Consider the following 14657-nt stretch of genomic DNA (forward strand, 5'->3'; position numbering starts at 1 on the left):
TTCCTAGTATACTTCACTGGCTTTGCACTGGGGTTTCAGTTGTGAGTTAGCTCACCCTGACGGGAGGGATTACGTGTTACGTGACCTTCTGACGCCATCCGCTCAAACGTTGTCTGCCTGTGTACTGCTCCCGATGGCCCAATAAGGCCGAAACAGCTGTCCAGTACTGCCATGGCGACGTTTGACTTACAAACATATGCTACACGTGCAGGAAAACAGCTCCGGTTATTTTTTTCCTAGTATACTTCACTGGCTTTGCACTGGGGTTTCAGTTGTGAGTTAGCTCACCCTGACGGGAGGGATTACGTGTTACGTGACCTTCTGACGCCATCCGCTCAAACGTTGTCTGCCTGTGTACTGCCCCTGATGGCCCAATAAGGCCGAAACAGCTGTCCAGTACTGCCATGGCGACGTTTGACTTACAAACATATGCTATACGTGCAGCAAAACAGCTCCGGTTATATTTTTCCTAGTATACTTCACTGGCTTTGCACTGGGGTTTCAGTTGTGAGTTAGCTCACCCTGACGGGAGGGATTACGTGTTACGTGACCTTCTGACGCCATCCGCTCAAACGTTGTCTGCGTGTGTACTGCTCCCGATGGCCGAATAAGGCCGAAACAGCTGTCCAGTACTGGCATGGCGACGTTTGACTTACAAACATATGCTACACGTTCAGCAAAACAGCTCCGGTTATTTTTTCCTAGTATACTTCACTGGCTTTGCACTGGGGTTTCAGTTGTGAGTTAGCTCACCCTGACGGGAGGGATTACGTGTTACGTGACCTTCTGACGCCATCCGCTCAAACGTTGTCTGCCTGTGTACTGCTCCCGATGGCCCAATAAGGCCGAAACAGCTGTCCAGTACTGCCATGGCGACGTTTGACTTACAAACATATGCTATACGTGCAGCAAAACAGCTCCGGTTATTTTTTTCCTAGTATACTTCACTGGCTTTGCACTGGGGTTTCAGTTGTGAGTTAGCTCACCCTGACGGGAGGGATTACGTGTTACGTGACCTTCTGACGCCATCCGCTCAAACGTTGTCTGCGTGTGTACTGCTCCCGATGGCCGAATAAGGCCGAAACAGCTGTCCAGTACTGGCATGGCGACGTTTGACTTACAAACATATGCTATACGTGCAGCCAAAAAGCTCCGGCTATTTTTTTCCTAGTATACTTCACTGGCTTTCATTTCATTCCATTTCATTTATTATTATACCAGAAGCGGTACAGGGGCGGCCAAAAAGCAGCAACATGTGCTTTTTGACGAGGGCACAGCCCCAGTGAACACTCGGGGCAGCAGAGGCACAGCATACAATCGAGAAAAAAAGAAAAAAAGAATTACACAACACTATAAAATCACTAATTACATACAACTATTAGATGTGACAAAGTATCAATTTAAACTAACAGGTGAACTAACAAAAAGGTCCCTCAGTGAGACCCGGGACAACTGCACTAAATCAATACCTTTTCCCAAATGCTCATTTAAAGTTACAGCAATGTTAAAAGGTAACGATTGGTCGCCGTATCGAGTTCGTGACCTAGGAAGAACCCAGTAGGCTGTAGCGCGTGTCTTCAAATTCAGCTGTGGCTGTAGACCAAATTGTAATAATGTAGTGTTATTATGTCTGACTGCAGAGATGTATGTCCTCGAAAGAATATAACGATAGAAACTATCTATCCTTATAATCTGGAGATCTCTGAAAATGCCTGTTGTGTGGGATAGGTGTGGTGCACCTGCAATTAGTCTGACTGCACGCTTTTGTAGAGTCAATAAGCTTTGAAGGTTATTTTTGGAAGTGGTACCCCACACCAAATGGCAGTAGCTAAAGTGAGATTCAATTAGCGTTCTGTATATTATGATTTTGACGAATTTTGGTAGCATGCGCCTATAGACGCTGATTATTCTAATGCCTTTAGAAATTTTAGTTTTGAGTTACGCGACATGATTATCCCATGTTCGTTTTTCAGAAAAGATCACACCTAACACTTTTACTTGATTCACTATCTCAACTTGCTGACCATCTAAGTTAATCCTCAAAGGATAATTTACAGATTTGTTTTTCTGCCTGTACAAAATTCCATGAGTCTTATTTACATTAATGCTTAAGCGATTCCTGGCTGCCCAAGTTTTGATACCCTCAAGAACAACGTTAGTGTAATTAGCAACAGTAGGTAATGCATCTCCAGAAATAAAAAAAGTATACTTTTTTATTTCTGGAGATGCATTACCTACTCACACAAGTCTGGCTTTGCACTGAGCTTTCAGTGGTGACTTAACTCACCCTGACGGGAGGAATCACGTGCTACGTGACAGTCGACGCCATCCGCTCAAACGCTCAAATGTTGCCTGCCTGCGTACTGCTGATGAGGCCCAAGAAGGCCGAAACAGCTGTCCAGTATTGGCATACTGTATATAACGTATATTTGTTGATGTTACCTGCCACTAACACAACGCCCCCTGAGGGCGTATAAGGTGTTAAGGAAGACGACAGGATTGCAGGGACACGGGATCTCGTGAGCTTCCGCCCTCGATCTTCTCTTCCGCCATTACTGTCATTAAATGGTTTGCCACCGATCCTTACGGACGTCTCCTGCTTCCTTATACACTGGTGCCGAAACCCGGGACCCGCTGGGTCAGCTTACGACTAGGAAGCATTAAGGAGGCTATAAGGACGCACCGACTTTCATCGCTGGTAAGGAAATGGAGGATCTTGATCGCATAAGGAAATTTCGAAGTCAGGCCAGGTCGTCGATAACCCGAACGGTGAACGATCTGAAGACGCTTTTGACTACGACCCCTCTTCCCAGAGAGCAACTGAAGCAAACCTTGACGGTTCTGGAAACGAAGTGGGCTACCTTGAAAGAAAAGGACCGGGAGGTTCAGGGTCTGATACCGGAGGAATTGATAGAGAGCGAGTGTAATTCCTGCGATCAATACCTCGAGTCAGTCACTGCGATCAAGTTCCAAGTGTGTTCCGCACTAGACTCCACGACCGCATCCCGATCTTTGGCTCCCGCAAGTGACGGCGTTAATGCTACGGGACCTCGACGATCCTCCTCAGGAGATCGGAGTCCGGCTACCGGAGTCACTCTGCCGAAGCTACGGATCGACACCTTTAACGGCGACCTATCTAGATGGCAGGGGTTCTGGGACCAGTTCCGTGCGAGTATTCATGAAAACGAACGTCTCACTGATGTCAACAAGCTGAAGTACCTGGTTTCTCTCGTTTCGGGGCCAGCAGCCCGTGCCATTGAAGGTCTCTCAATTAGCGATGAGAACTACACGACTGCCGTGGACATACTTCAGAAGCGATTTGGGAAGGACGACCTTCTTGTGACCGAAAACATGGGGCGCCTTTTCGAGCTCAGGACTGTTCGGTCCAGCACCGACGTAAATGGGTTGCGTGAGCTCCACGAGACTGTTACAGTGCGCATCAGGAAGCTGGAGAGCCTAAATGTTACGACAGCACAATACGCAATTCCGCTTCGGCAGGTCATCTTGAAGAAGATTCCTAGAGACCTCGAAATGGACTTCTACCGAACCAAGGACAAAGGCAAAGACACCAACGGCGACTCTTTATCATCCCTACTAGATTTCCTGGGGAATGAGATTGAATGTCGGGAACGAGCCCGAAGGGAGGCAGATGACGTTCCCAAGCGCAGGGAGCCGACCCCAGCCTCTGCATCTTCGCTGACAGCAACCGCGTCGTCTGTCTCAGATCCAGCACCTGCAATGGCTGCCCCAAGCACTCCTACGTGTGTGCTTTGCAAGTCCTGACAGCATCGATTGGAGGGATGCACTGCTGGTTTGAGCCCTAATCAAGTACGAGTGATCCTGCGCCGGGAGGGCAGGTGTTTCCTTTGCGGACGACGGTCGCACATATCGAAGGATTGCAGGGTAAGGCGGGTCTTGCAGTGTGATCGCTGCCATAGACGTCATCTTACTCAGCTGTGCCCCGGAGTCAACTCGTCCAGCACTGAGCAGTCTCCGCAGTCGTCTCAGTCTACAGCACAAGAGCCGTCGACGGTGCATGCGTCTACGGGAACTGTTGTGACATCTCTTTCTTCATCCTCTGCCGTTTTGCCAGGCGCGGCGGTCCTTCTGCAAACAGCCAACGTGTGGATTGAAGGAACTGATGGCCGGAGAAGTCTCGCACGCATACTTCTGGATGGCGGCAGCCAACGCAGTTTTATTCGACAGGATGTGTCGACGAAGCTCGGATGTACACTGCTTCGATCCGAAGATTTGCATGTTGGGGCCCTTGGAAACACTGCGTCAAGCTGCACGAAGTATCGATGCGTGCGGGTTGTCTTGCGCAGCCAATTTTCGGCATCATGTATGGCAATCGAGGCGGTTGAATACCCCGACATCTGCTCCGATGGATTGCCTGTTCTCGATTCGCATTCAGCGCAACACGTCAAGAATATGGGTCTACAGCTTGCTGACGAGCCCTCATCTCCCACCGATATTTCATTATTGATTGGAGCGGACTTTTATTGGGGAGTTGTGACTGGAGCAACCGCCCGTTTATCAGATTACCTGGTGGCAGTTGAAACTCTGTTTGGGTGGACGATTCAAGGCTCAGGCAGGAATGCCAGCGGTGGTCACTGTCACATCCCGTCGGTTCATGTTCTCCATGTTGAGGTGCACCAGGAAGATACCAACGTCATCGACCAGCAACTCTCCGCCTTTTGGGAGTTAGAGCATTTGGGCATAATTGATCGCCACCAGTCCGACTCCGACGGTGACACTGTCCTGCGCAAGTTCCGGTCCACAGCGCAGTTGTTAAACGGTCGTTACACCGTGCGCTTGCCTTGGAAGTCGGAAGCGCCTGAAGCATTGGGTGACAACAAGAAGCTGGCGGTCCAGAGGCTGGATAGTTCATCAAACGATTACGGAGAGACCAAACGTTGCTGGAAGAATACGATTCCACCATACGTCAGTATTTGCGTCTTCAACACGCTGAACGGGTCCTACAACCGGAGTTGGTGGCCGGGCCTCTCTATTATACGCCGCACCACGCAGTCATCCGAAGGGACCGCGAGACAACAAAGGTTCGAATTGTGTTTGATGCCTCGTCGAAGGCTCAAGGTTCTCTCTCTCTCAACGAAGCTCTTCACGCCGGCCCTAACCTTAACCCTGACGTTCTGCAATTGCTGTTGCGGTTTCGAGCTTATCATGTGGCTCTCACAGCGGATATAGAGAAGGCGTTTTTACAGATCGTGCTGGACAGTGCTGACCGAGATTGTTTGCGTTTTCTGTGGTATGCCACGACGCCACGAGCAGGCGAACCGTTGCCCCCAGTAGAAATTTGGCGCATGACACGAGTGCCTTTTGGAGCCAAGTCCAGTCCCTTTCTTCTCGCTGCCACTATACGTCACCACCTGAGAGCAGCAGAAGAGACATACCCACGCACGGCGTCCTTACTTTCCAGCCATTTCTATGTGGACGACCTCGTTGTTGGTATGCCATCGCCGGAAGAGGCACTTACTGTTTACCACGAGTCGCGGCAAATCTTCCGCGACGCGGGCATGAAACTGGTTAAGTGGACGAGCAATGATGCTCATCTCCGGGCTACCTTTGACGCCGATGGGACAGGAAGTTCGACCACGTCGCCACTAAGGAAGGTCCTAGGAATCGTTTGGGATATCGAGACAGATGAAATTCGGTATCCGTTGAAGTCAATATCGGAGTTCCTGGAGCAACGGTCGAATACCAAACGGTATGTACTGCAAGCAGTGGCTCGCATTTATGATCCCTTGGGCTATGTGGCGCCTTTCGTGTTGACAGCCAAGATTTTGCTACAACGGATTTGGCTCTCCAAGATGAGTTGGGACGAAGAACTACCAGAAGACCTGATGGGAGTGTGGTCGTCTTGGTGCCAGCAGGTGCCTTTATTGTCTCACGTCTCGTTACCACGGCGGCTCGGCGGGAAGATGTCGGAGGGCAGCATCGCGCTGCATATGTTTTGCGACGCGAGTCCGCGAGCATACGGTGCGGCCGCATACCTGGTGACGCTCGACAGGGACGGTCATTACAGTGCGGATCTTCTTTTGGCAAAGTCTCGGGTGGCCCCGGTCAAAACGGTCTCCTTACCAAGACTCGAGTTAATGGGTGCCGTCATCGCGACCAGGCTTATGAGATTCTTACAGACGACGTTATCTCTGTCCACCGTACCCACGGTGTTATGGACGGACTCTGAGATAGCACTCTACTGGATTTACGGATCGACGAACGACTGGAAACCTTTTGTACAGAACCGGGTGTCGGAGATACGGGCTGGTACGGAGCCTAGTCAGTGGCGTCACTTCCCCGGCAAAGAAAATCTCGCGGATCTTCTCACGAGAGGCACTTCATGCCTCCAATTGCTGAACAACAGTGTATGGTGGCAGGGGCCCTCGTGGCTTATGGATCAAAAGTCTTGGCCTCCAGCATGGCGTACTCCGGATGAACCCTGCGTCGAGGTACGAAACGAAACAAAGGCCCAGACGGCGTGCTGCGTACCCATCTTGGCTACTACTACCCTAATGGATGTTGCCAAATACAGTTCACTCCACCGTCTGCTGAGAGTTACCGCTTGGGTGTCAAGATTCCTGCACAACTGTAGGCATACCACAGCCGAAAGCAGGGGACCATTGGCGGCCGCCGAGGTAGTTGCAGCGGAAACATACTGGGTCACAGCGGCACAGCGTCAAAATTTCGGTTCTCATCCCGCGGTGCACAAGTCCTTACAAAATGTGTCTGTCTTCCATGATGACGATGGTGTTCTCCGTTTGACGGGCCGCCTTCAATACAGCGATTTTGAAGAAACCCAGAGGCATCCCATCGTCATTCCCGCTGACCACCCGTTCACCGCTCTTTTAGTTTTCCGGGCTCATGTCAGGCTTCTGCATGCTGGAGTTCAGGAGACACTCGCCGCGCTTCGGGAAGAGTACTGGGTTCTCCGTGGTCGTCAGGCTGTGAAGAGGATCCTAAATGGATGTCGCACTTGCCGACGAGTAAAGGTTCAGGCGTGCACAGAAGTTACCGCTCCGCTACCACGAGACCGCTTGTCACAGTCCGCACCATTTGAAGTGACAGGCACCGATTTTGCGGGTCCACTGTACTACAAGTGTTCAAAAGGCGGCGGAAGAAAGTGCTACATCCTGATTTTTACCTGTGCCGTCACTAGGGCTGTTCACCTAGAGCTGACGAAGTCTATGACTACCGAGGATTTCCTAATGGCTCTTAGAAGGTTCGTATCAAGACGGGGCGTACCCGCCACTATATATTCAGACAATTTTCGGACATTCAAGCGAGCCAGTCGCGAACTCACCCCTGCCTGGTTGTCACAAAGCGCTCAGGTAAACGTATTCCTGACTGCACGACGGATCACCTGGAAATTCATAGTGGAGCGAGGAGCATGGTGGGGTGGGTTTTGGGAACGCCTGATTCGCAGTACCAAAACCTGCCTGCGTACAGTCCTGGGTCGAAGCGCCCTCCGCTACGAAGAACTCTCTACCGTTCTCACAGAGGTGGAGGCGGTGATGAACTCTCGGCCTCTGACGTATCTGTCCGAAGATCCAGACGACCTTTCTGCCGTCACGCCGTCACACTTTCTGATTGGGCAAAGGCTCACCGCGCTTCCGTGTCGCGAACCCGAAGCAGGAACAACATCTACAGCGCAACAGTTGAGACGCCGGTGGATGTATAGGGAAGAATTGACTCATCAATGCTGGAAGAAGTGGGTTAAAACGTACATCCTCCTCCTGAGATCGGCCAACGTCTGCAAGCCCGTACCATCACACAGCGTCGCCGTCGGGGACCTAGTACTCATTGCTGCAGAGGCAAGGCCGCGAACATCGTGGCCTCTAGGACGTGTGAGTCACGTAACACAGAGCCCAGATGGAAGGGTTAGATCCTGTAGAATCAACTTGCCAGGAGGGAAAACCGTAAGCCGGCCAGTACAACTTCTCTACAAATTGGAAGCTGATTGACTTGTACTTCCGCGCCGGGGAGTGTTAAGGAAGACGACAGGATTGCAGGGACACGGGATCTCGTGAGCTTCCGCCCTCGATCTTCTCTTCCGCCATTACTGTCATTAAATGGTTTGCCACCGATCCTTACGGACGTCTCCTGCTTCCTTATACATAAGGTATTGACATTGTAGCGGCACCTGCTGACAACGACGAGCCCTGCCTCTGCCCTGCTCGTGGTGACTGTTCGTGCGATAATTCGTTAGTTGAGATCCGGCACTCGCACAGTAAAGTGGTTGTTGCCTTTGTCTCATCTATTGTCGTGCCTTGACTTCGCGACAATCTGGTGACCCGAACACTGAATGCCGATGCCTGACAACAACATAACAAATAAATAAATACAGCATCTCAATTACACATTGTAAATGCAACCTTTCCTCGATGTACCTTGTGTAGCATTGCTCTTGCAACAGAATCACATTGTTAGCCCTACGCAAACTTTGAAATACAGGTAGACACATTGGTGAGTTTTAGTGTACCGTACGCTATGGCCTTTGCGTAAGTAACGCATAGCGTTGGTTGTTCTGCACACTGCGCGAAACTCCCTTTCTGTTATGGACGTGCCCAGAAGCATCAACGCTATCCCTTACGTATGCAAAGGCGATAGCGTACGGTACACTAAAACTCTCTATTGACACATAGTGCTGCAACGTTAAGATTAGGTTGCCGATGCAGTTTTTTGTGAGCAATCTCGCTGTAGCATTGCACTAAAATTGCTTGTCAAACACCACATCAGCAATGTACCTGCGACATTTGGTTAGTGTAGCACACCCAACAATGCTTCGGCAACACAATCACACTACTAGCTCTGCGCATCTTTTGAAATACAGCAAAAATATTGAAATAAAGATATTGAACCAACGCTGTATCTACGTTGCTAACTAAGCGTTCTAGAAGGAATGCAATTGCAACATAGCGTTGCCATTGCTTGAAAAACATTGCATCAACAATGTAAACGCCACACTACCTGAGTGTAACATATTCAACATTGCTTCAGTAACATCATCGCAATGTTAGCTTTACGCCTTCTTTGAAACATAGCATGCGCATTGAAACAAATATATTGCCACGACGATGAATGTGGGCAGGAAACATCGCTGCCAAACTTCGACGTTCAGGTAACACCGACGCAACTCATTGTCAACATCTTGTGCTGTCTGGAACGTTATCAGAGATGCATCAGCTTGTGCGTGTCAGAAAGGATGGTAGCTCAAAGGCAAAGTAACTGGACTGATGATGATGATGATGAGCATTTTTATGGCGCAGCAGCGACAAAGGCTTTAACTGAACTAATGTACTGTACCTTCTGTATCAGACAGTGAAGCTTATGCCATCCCATCCATAGGAGCCGCTGTTTGGGCAACAAAAGTGCTTGAACTGGCAGATAGCAGTTAATCGGAATGGTGGCCTTTGTTTTCCATCCTGAAAGCAGAGGTTGTAATGTTGAGGGCAGATTTAAGAGTGGTGCCAAGATGTCTGCATGAGAGCGCCCAGGAAAAGTGGAATGTAGGTGAATACTCACATTATAACTTCACATTGTCACACCTGTTGGTGGCAGCAGAGGGGCGAGTAGGACTTTAGCACACGGACACCGCTACTGTTGTAAAAACTAATTAACGAATTTTAGGTAATTAGTCGCCCGCCTGACCGCGTAGCTCGCCCGCAAAAATGGCACCAGTTCCGCTCTCACACATTTATTTTTAAATGTGTAACGGATAAATGAACACCCTGTATGTGCTTTCTACAGGTGGCTTTCTTTTTTCAAACACAATAGTCGTACAAGTGGTTACAGGAATATGCTCACTACACACGAAGGCCACACATCCTACATAGGCAGCTAGGAAATGCACCAATCGGGATTTCACCTTTATTTCTCTTTTGGCAGATGCAAAAGTCGCTGCTGCTGTTGGTAGGGCAATCACACACCTCGTGAGAACCTGCTGGAAACGCGTCTACCACATGATCCAAAATCCGAACATTCCACTTGCGTTGGACGTAAGTACAGAATCGCCTAGCTATTCGAAGGATGCAGAAATGACTGTTGTTGTGTTTTCACTTATCCAAGAAACTTGAGTGCAACATCCTACACGACATGAACGATCAGTGATAATTGTCTCAACAATGCACATGAGGTGAGAAATGTGGAGTAAATTGCGCTCTGACTTTTCTTTGTTTTATGCCTACGTGGTGTACTTCGTCACTGTATTTGTCACTACGCAGTTGTGCAGACATAACGTATCATGGAAGAAATTATGAAAGATGGAAGTCACTGAAAAGGTTAGCCAGCTGTAGGACCAGCTGACTTCCATCTTTCATCATTATTTCCTAGGCACTTGAGACTTTGTATGTATTTGTCCTTTCTCTGTGTTCCAGCCTCAGAACATCAATTGTCTCCTGTGTAACGTATCATTCATCCCTCAAAAGATTTGATAATGTTTTTGGAGATATGATTTTGTGAAGGAGTACCATCCAGCTTGCCCATCCAAACAATACCGATTGTACTATACACCATTGTCTGTCAAGGTGATACGAAAAACAAAACTTTTTTTGCATTCACAGTTTGACGTGAAGGCAGCTGTCAGTTATGAAGAATACAGAAACATGAGCGTGCGGCTACCACGCCGAAGAGGTAGTCGTGCCTAAATAGAAAAGATGCACGCTGTGGCTAATTTCGCGCAACGTTACCCAATTGAGAAAGATACTCGGCTGCTACAAGGCATTTCAAACAGTACCCTGGGTCTGCTTCCTGGTCCTAAAGAGATCGTGTCCTAGAAGGAAAAATTATTGGGCAAGCTGTCATCATCAGCTTCACTCGCGTGACAACGCTGGTTGAAGAGAAGGTCATCTTAAACAGATCGGGGCTGTTACACTCAAAAGCAGAAAGGAACGAAACACATTACGTCGAGAAGACTTTTTCTCGAACGGCATCAACATGATGCCACCCCGGAAGCACCAGTTCAGAACAGTATATCTAGAGGGAAATGTGGTTGTGTAACATTGCAGTAAAATATAGCACAATGATTTGCAGCTTCACACAAAGCGACGTATTTTGTGTATGTTTTCAGTTCATCCAATTTGCCTGCCTGAATGAAGACGTATGCAAAGAAAAATTTAAGGATCGCTCGGAGGTAACCTACCATATGACCCAATAGAGTGTTGATACAGCTTATATCGACTACGAGTTAAACTGAAACTTAAGTTTTGTCTCGTTTTCCTGCAGTTCGGGGAATGCACTACGGAACTTTTCCACACTCGCTGGGTAAGCCATGTATGCGATAACTTTTGTATTGTTATGTTTTTTGGGGAAAGTAGTGAAACGTTGTCATGGGTGTATGCTTCACTTTACATTTTAACTGGCCGACCAAAATGTATTTGTCGATTTACCGCACGTAATTACCGCAGAAGGTATACGAACATAACCGGAGAAGACAGACGCCATTGTTAACGCTCCCGTGCCAACTAATAAGCGCCACCTAAGATATCTCTTAGGGCTTATAAACTATTACAGGAAGTTTGTTCCGCAACTTGCTACCATTTTGCATCCCTTGAACAGTTTGCTTCGTTAAGATGTGCGATGGAAGTGGGATGTGCTTGTTCGTTAGCGTTCCAGAAAAGAAAGAAATTGATGTCGGAAGCACCCATATTGGTCCATTACGACCCTGCTCTATCGTTAAGAGGCCATACCAGTCGGGGAACAACTCCGATCACGATTTTCCCGATTCTAGATGGCGCCACGCTCGCCGTCCTTATTACGCCGTTCGCCTCCGGCTCGGAAAGAATCCCCATTTTGCATGGTTGACGTCGCGAGTTTAAGGCGGCACGAACCCTCTGCGCTGTTTGTCGAGAGGTAAAGTGTAGTACTTTGACACGAAAGGTCCGCAGTTCGATTCGAGACATTGACGTCTTTTAGCTTCTCTCCTATTGCTTAAGACCGAAAAACCAAAAGGGCTGCCAGGCACACGTACACAGAGAGAAAAAAAGGGGGGAACTGGTGTACCGAAGAGGGGAACAAAGAAGTGGGGGGTGACGTTTCGAGCGAAGGCTCTTCTTCAGACTAGATGGACGGAATGTGGATGTGACGTGGAGCCTTCGCTCGAAACGTCACCCCCCATTTCTTTGCTCCCCACTTCGGTACACCAGTTCCCCCCTTTTTTTCTCTCCTATTGCTTATATGAGTACTTCGTTATTTTTATTGTGTTATATATTTATGCTAGAATTATTGTTTTCACAAGTCACCTGCGTCTGTACTGACTGATTATGGAATTTTTAGTTGCTCTTCGTATTGTTTCACTATAATGCATACTTACTGTATGCCGACGTACAAGTGTGATCGGATAGTGCGGATGGCAATATGGGCAGTACACACACAGATGGCATTATAAACGAATGTTGCCAGCAGTGAGTCTGAGCACAAGGCGATTGCCAATTAAGAAATCAGGAAATGGCCAAGGAAAGGTAACTTCATATGCTATCAAAGCTCGCCCGAGATGTCGGTATCTCGGAGGCTCTCAACTGGATGTACCAGCGGTTGTAAATTAGGCTATAAACATCGCCTACACACAGCGCCACAATGTCATTGATAATAACAGTACTATTTATGGAAAAATGACATTTTGGTATGTATATTTTGTGTATGTATGCATTATCAAATATCTGAATTCATTTACAAGGCGTTGGTGCGAAATACTTTTCAAAATTTCCGTCGCAGAATAGACTTCCTATTATTCCCCGGAAACTTCAGTAACATATATGAAAGACTCGCCTTCCCCCATGTTCTCCCTTTTTCTTTCACATTACACCGGCTCAGAAAAATGATGTCAGTCGACAACCCCCAGTGACACGGGACTCCTTTAAACTCAGACAATGTCAAACTCAGACATGGACCTCTGGGCCCTCCCCTGAGCCCTCAGCGTATTTTCCCTGCGCGGCGCCTGTGCGGAGGGGTGTCCGCGCGCTTATCGGCGAGGAGAGGGCTGCGTGCGCGTTTGCCCTCTCACATTTTTCAGCCTGGGCCAACTTCTTTCGTCATTTTTCAATCTGCGCCGAATTTTTTCGCGACTTTTTCCCGTGCGCGACAGGCGGCGCTCGGGTGGAGGGCTGCTGCGGTGGGCGGAGCGTGGCCGGAGGGTTGCGTGAGCGCTTACTCGCTCACATTTTTCAGCCTGGGCCGACTTCTTTCATCATTTTTCAATCTGTGTCGACTTCAATCGCAATTTTTTTCCCGCTACAGCAGGTGTGCAGTAGGCGATTTATATGCAAAGGACAGCCATACACAAAAGTACAAGTGAAAATATATTTATTAAAGTCATTAGTGTCAGGAATTATGTTATGACTCCGTGTGAAGGAGAAAAACTCAGCCAAAAAATCTGATGCAATAGCATTGAAGGGCTATTTTATTAGTGATAATCACGCAAGTTTTCAATTAAGCAGAAGGAGTAGCACATTTCAATAAAAAGATATTTTTAATCAATATGATTACAATCAAAATTAAAAGTTTTATTATAAAAAGTCTAACATTATTATACGGGACCACCATAGTGGAGCTTTAATTACAAGTGTCGATAGATGTATGAGAACAGCAGAGAACCTGGAAGACCATGGGACACGAACACAACAGGAAATAAAATCTATAACACCACATTGGTTAATCAAAACAACAGAGGAGGAGAATAATCTATCATTTTAACTATCATAAAATCATCCTCGTGACTTAATCTAGTCGAACCCCATACAATTTTTATTCTAAGAGACAGTACAAACCTTACTTTGTTTTATGAATCCAACACAAAAAATATATTAAAAATGAACTTCACCGCATAGCACGCTCCTAGCCAACAATCAGCTCTAATAATATCTGCCATGATTTGTTGAAGACGGGAGGCGTACACCCGTTCTGACGCAGCTATGAACATTTTCGAGTGCAATAGGGAAGATTATTCCCACATTACACAATTAATCAATTTGTTATTAAGTAAACAGCATAGACATACGGAAATAATGAGAAATACGATCAACAGCTAATAGCGAACCAAACCCAATCACATAAACAACAGACACATGCAGGAAAATAAATGAAAAAGAATCTATCAAAACGATAAACATGCACGGATGAATAGCAGAGAAACACTTTGAACAGCACATGATGAATAATTTAATACAGCACAGAGCTAATGCTGAATAGCAGAGAAACACTCTAAACGGCGCATCTGCCAACGTGTAAACAACAGACAGGAAAATATTATTGAAACATGATCAAGAGCTAATAGAGAGCCAAAAATCCAACACGTAAACAAGAGGTACACAAAGGATAAATAGTTGAAGAACAATCTATCAAAACGATAAACATGTACGGATGAATACCAGAGAAACGCTTTGTACGATGCATATGCCAACATGTAAACAACACACAGGAAAATAATAGCCAAACAAACTATCAAACATTAATAAATTGAAATTAAAATAAAATATCTTTTGAACTATCATAAAATCAACCTTGCGACCTAATAATATAGAATTTTCATCCTACTCGGGCATTATAAACATTACCTTGACAGAGGTATCCAAACACGCAGCACAGCTAAGCTTTCCTTAGTACAACCAGACTGGAGTCCGGCGGGGTCACTCTCTCCCTCTATA

At 47.3% G+C, this 14657-nt stretch overlaps 2 protein-coding genes across 2 annotated transcripts; both read left to right on the forward strand.

Moving 5' to 3' along the window:
* The first annotated feature begins 2706 nt into the window (after nt 1-2706).
* Nucleotides 2707-3783, forward strand: LOC135375565 (uncharacterized). Its single transcript, XM_064608242.1, has one exon. The coding sequence runs from the start codon at nt 2707-2709 to the stop codon at nt 3781-3783; it is 1077 nt and encodes a 358-aa protein (XP_064464312.1).
* Nucleotides 3784-5324: 1541 nt separating this feature from the next.
* Nucleotides 5325-7982, forward strand: LOC135375566 (uncharacterized). Its single transcript, XM_064608243.1, has one exon. The coding sequence runs from the start codon at nt 5325-5327 to the stop codon at nt 7980-7982; it is 2658 nt and encodes an 885-aa protein (XP_064464313.1).
* Nucleotides 7983-14657: the final 6675 nt, after the last annotated feature.

This window comes from Ornithodoros turicata, unplaced genomic scaffold (genome assembly GCF_037126465.1).
Source record: "Ornithodoros turicata isolate Travis unplaced genomic scaffold, ASM3712646v1 ctg00000895.1, whole genome shotgun sequence".
NCBI lineage: Eukaryota > Metazoa > Arthropoda > Arachnida > Ixodida > Argasidae > Ornithodoros > Ornithodoros turicata.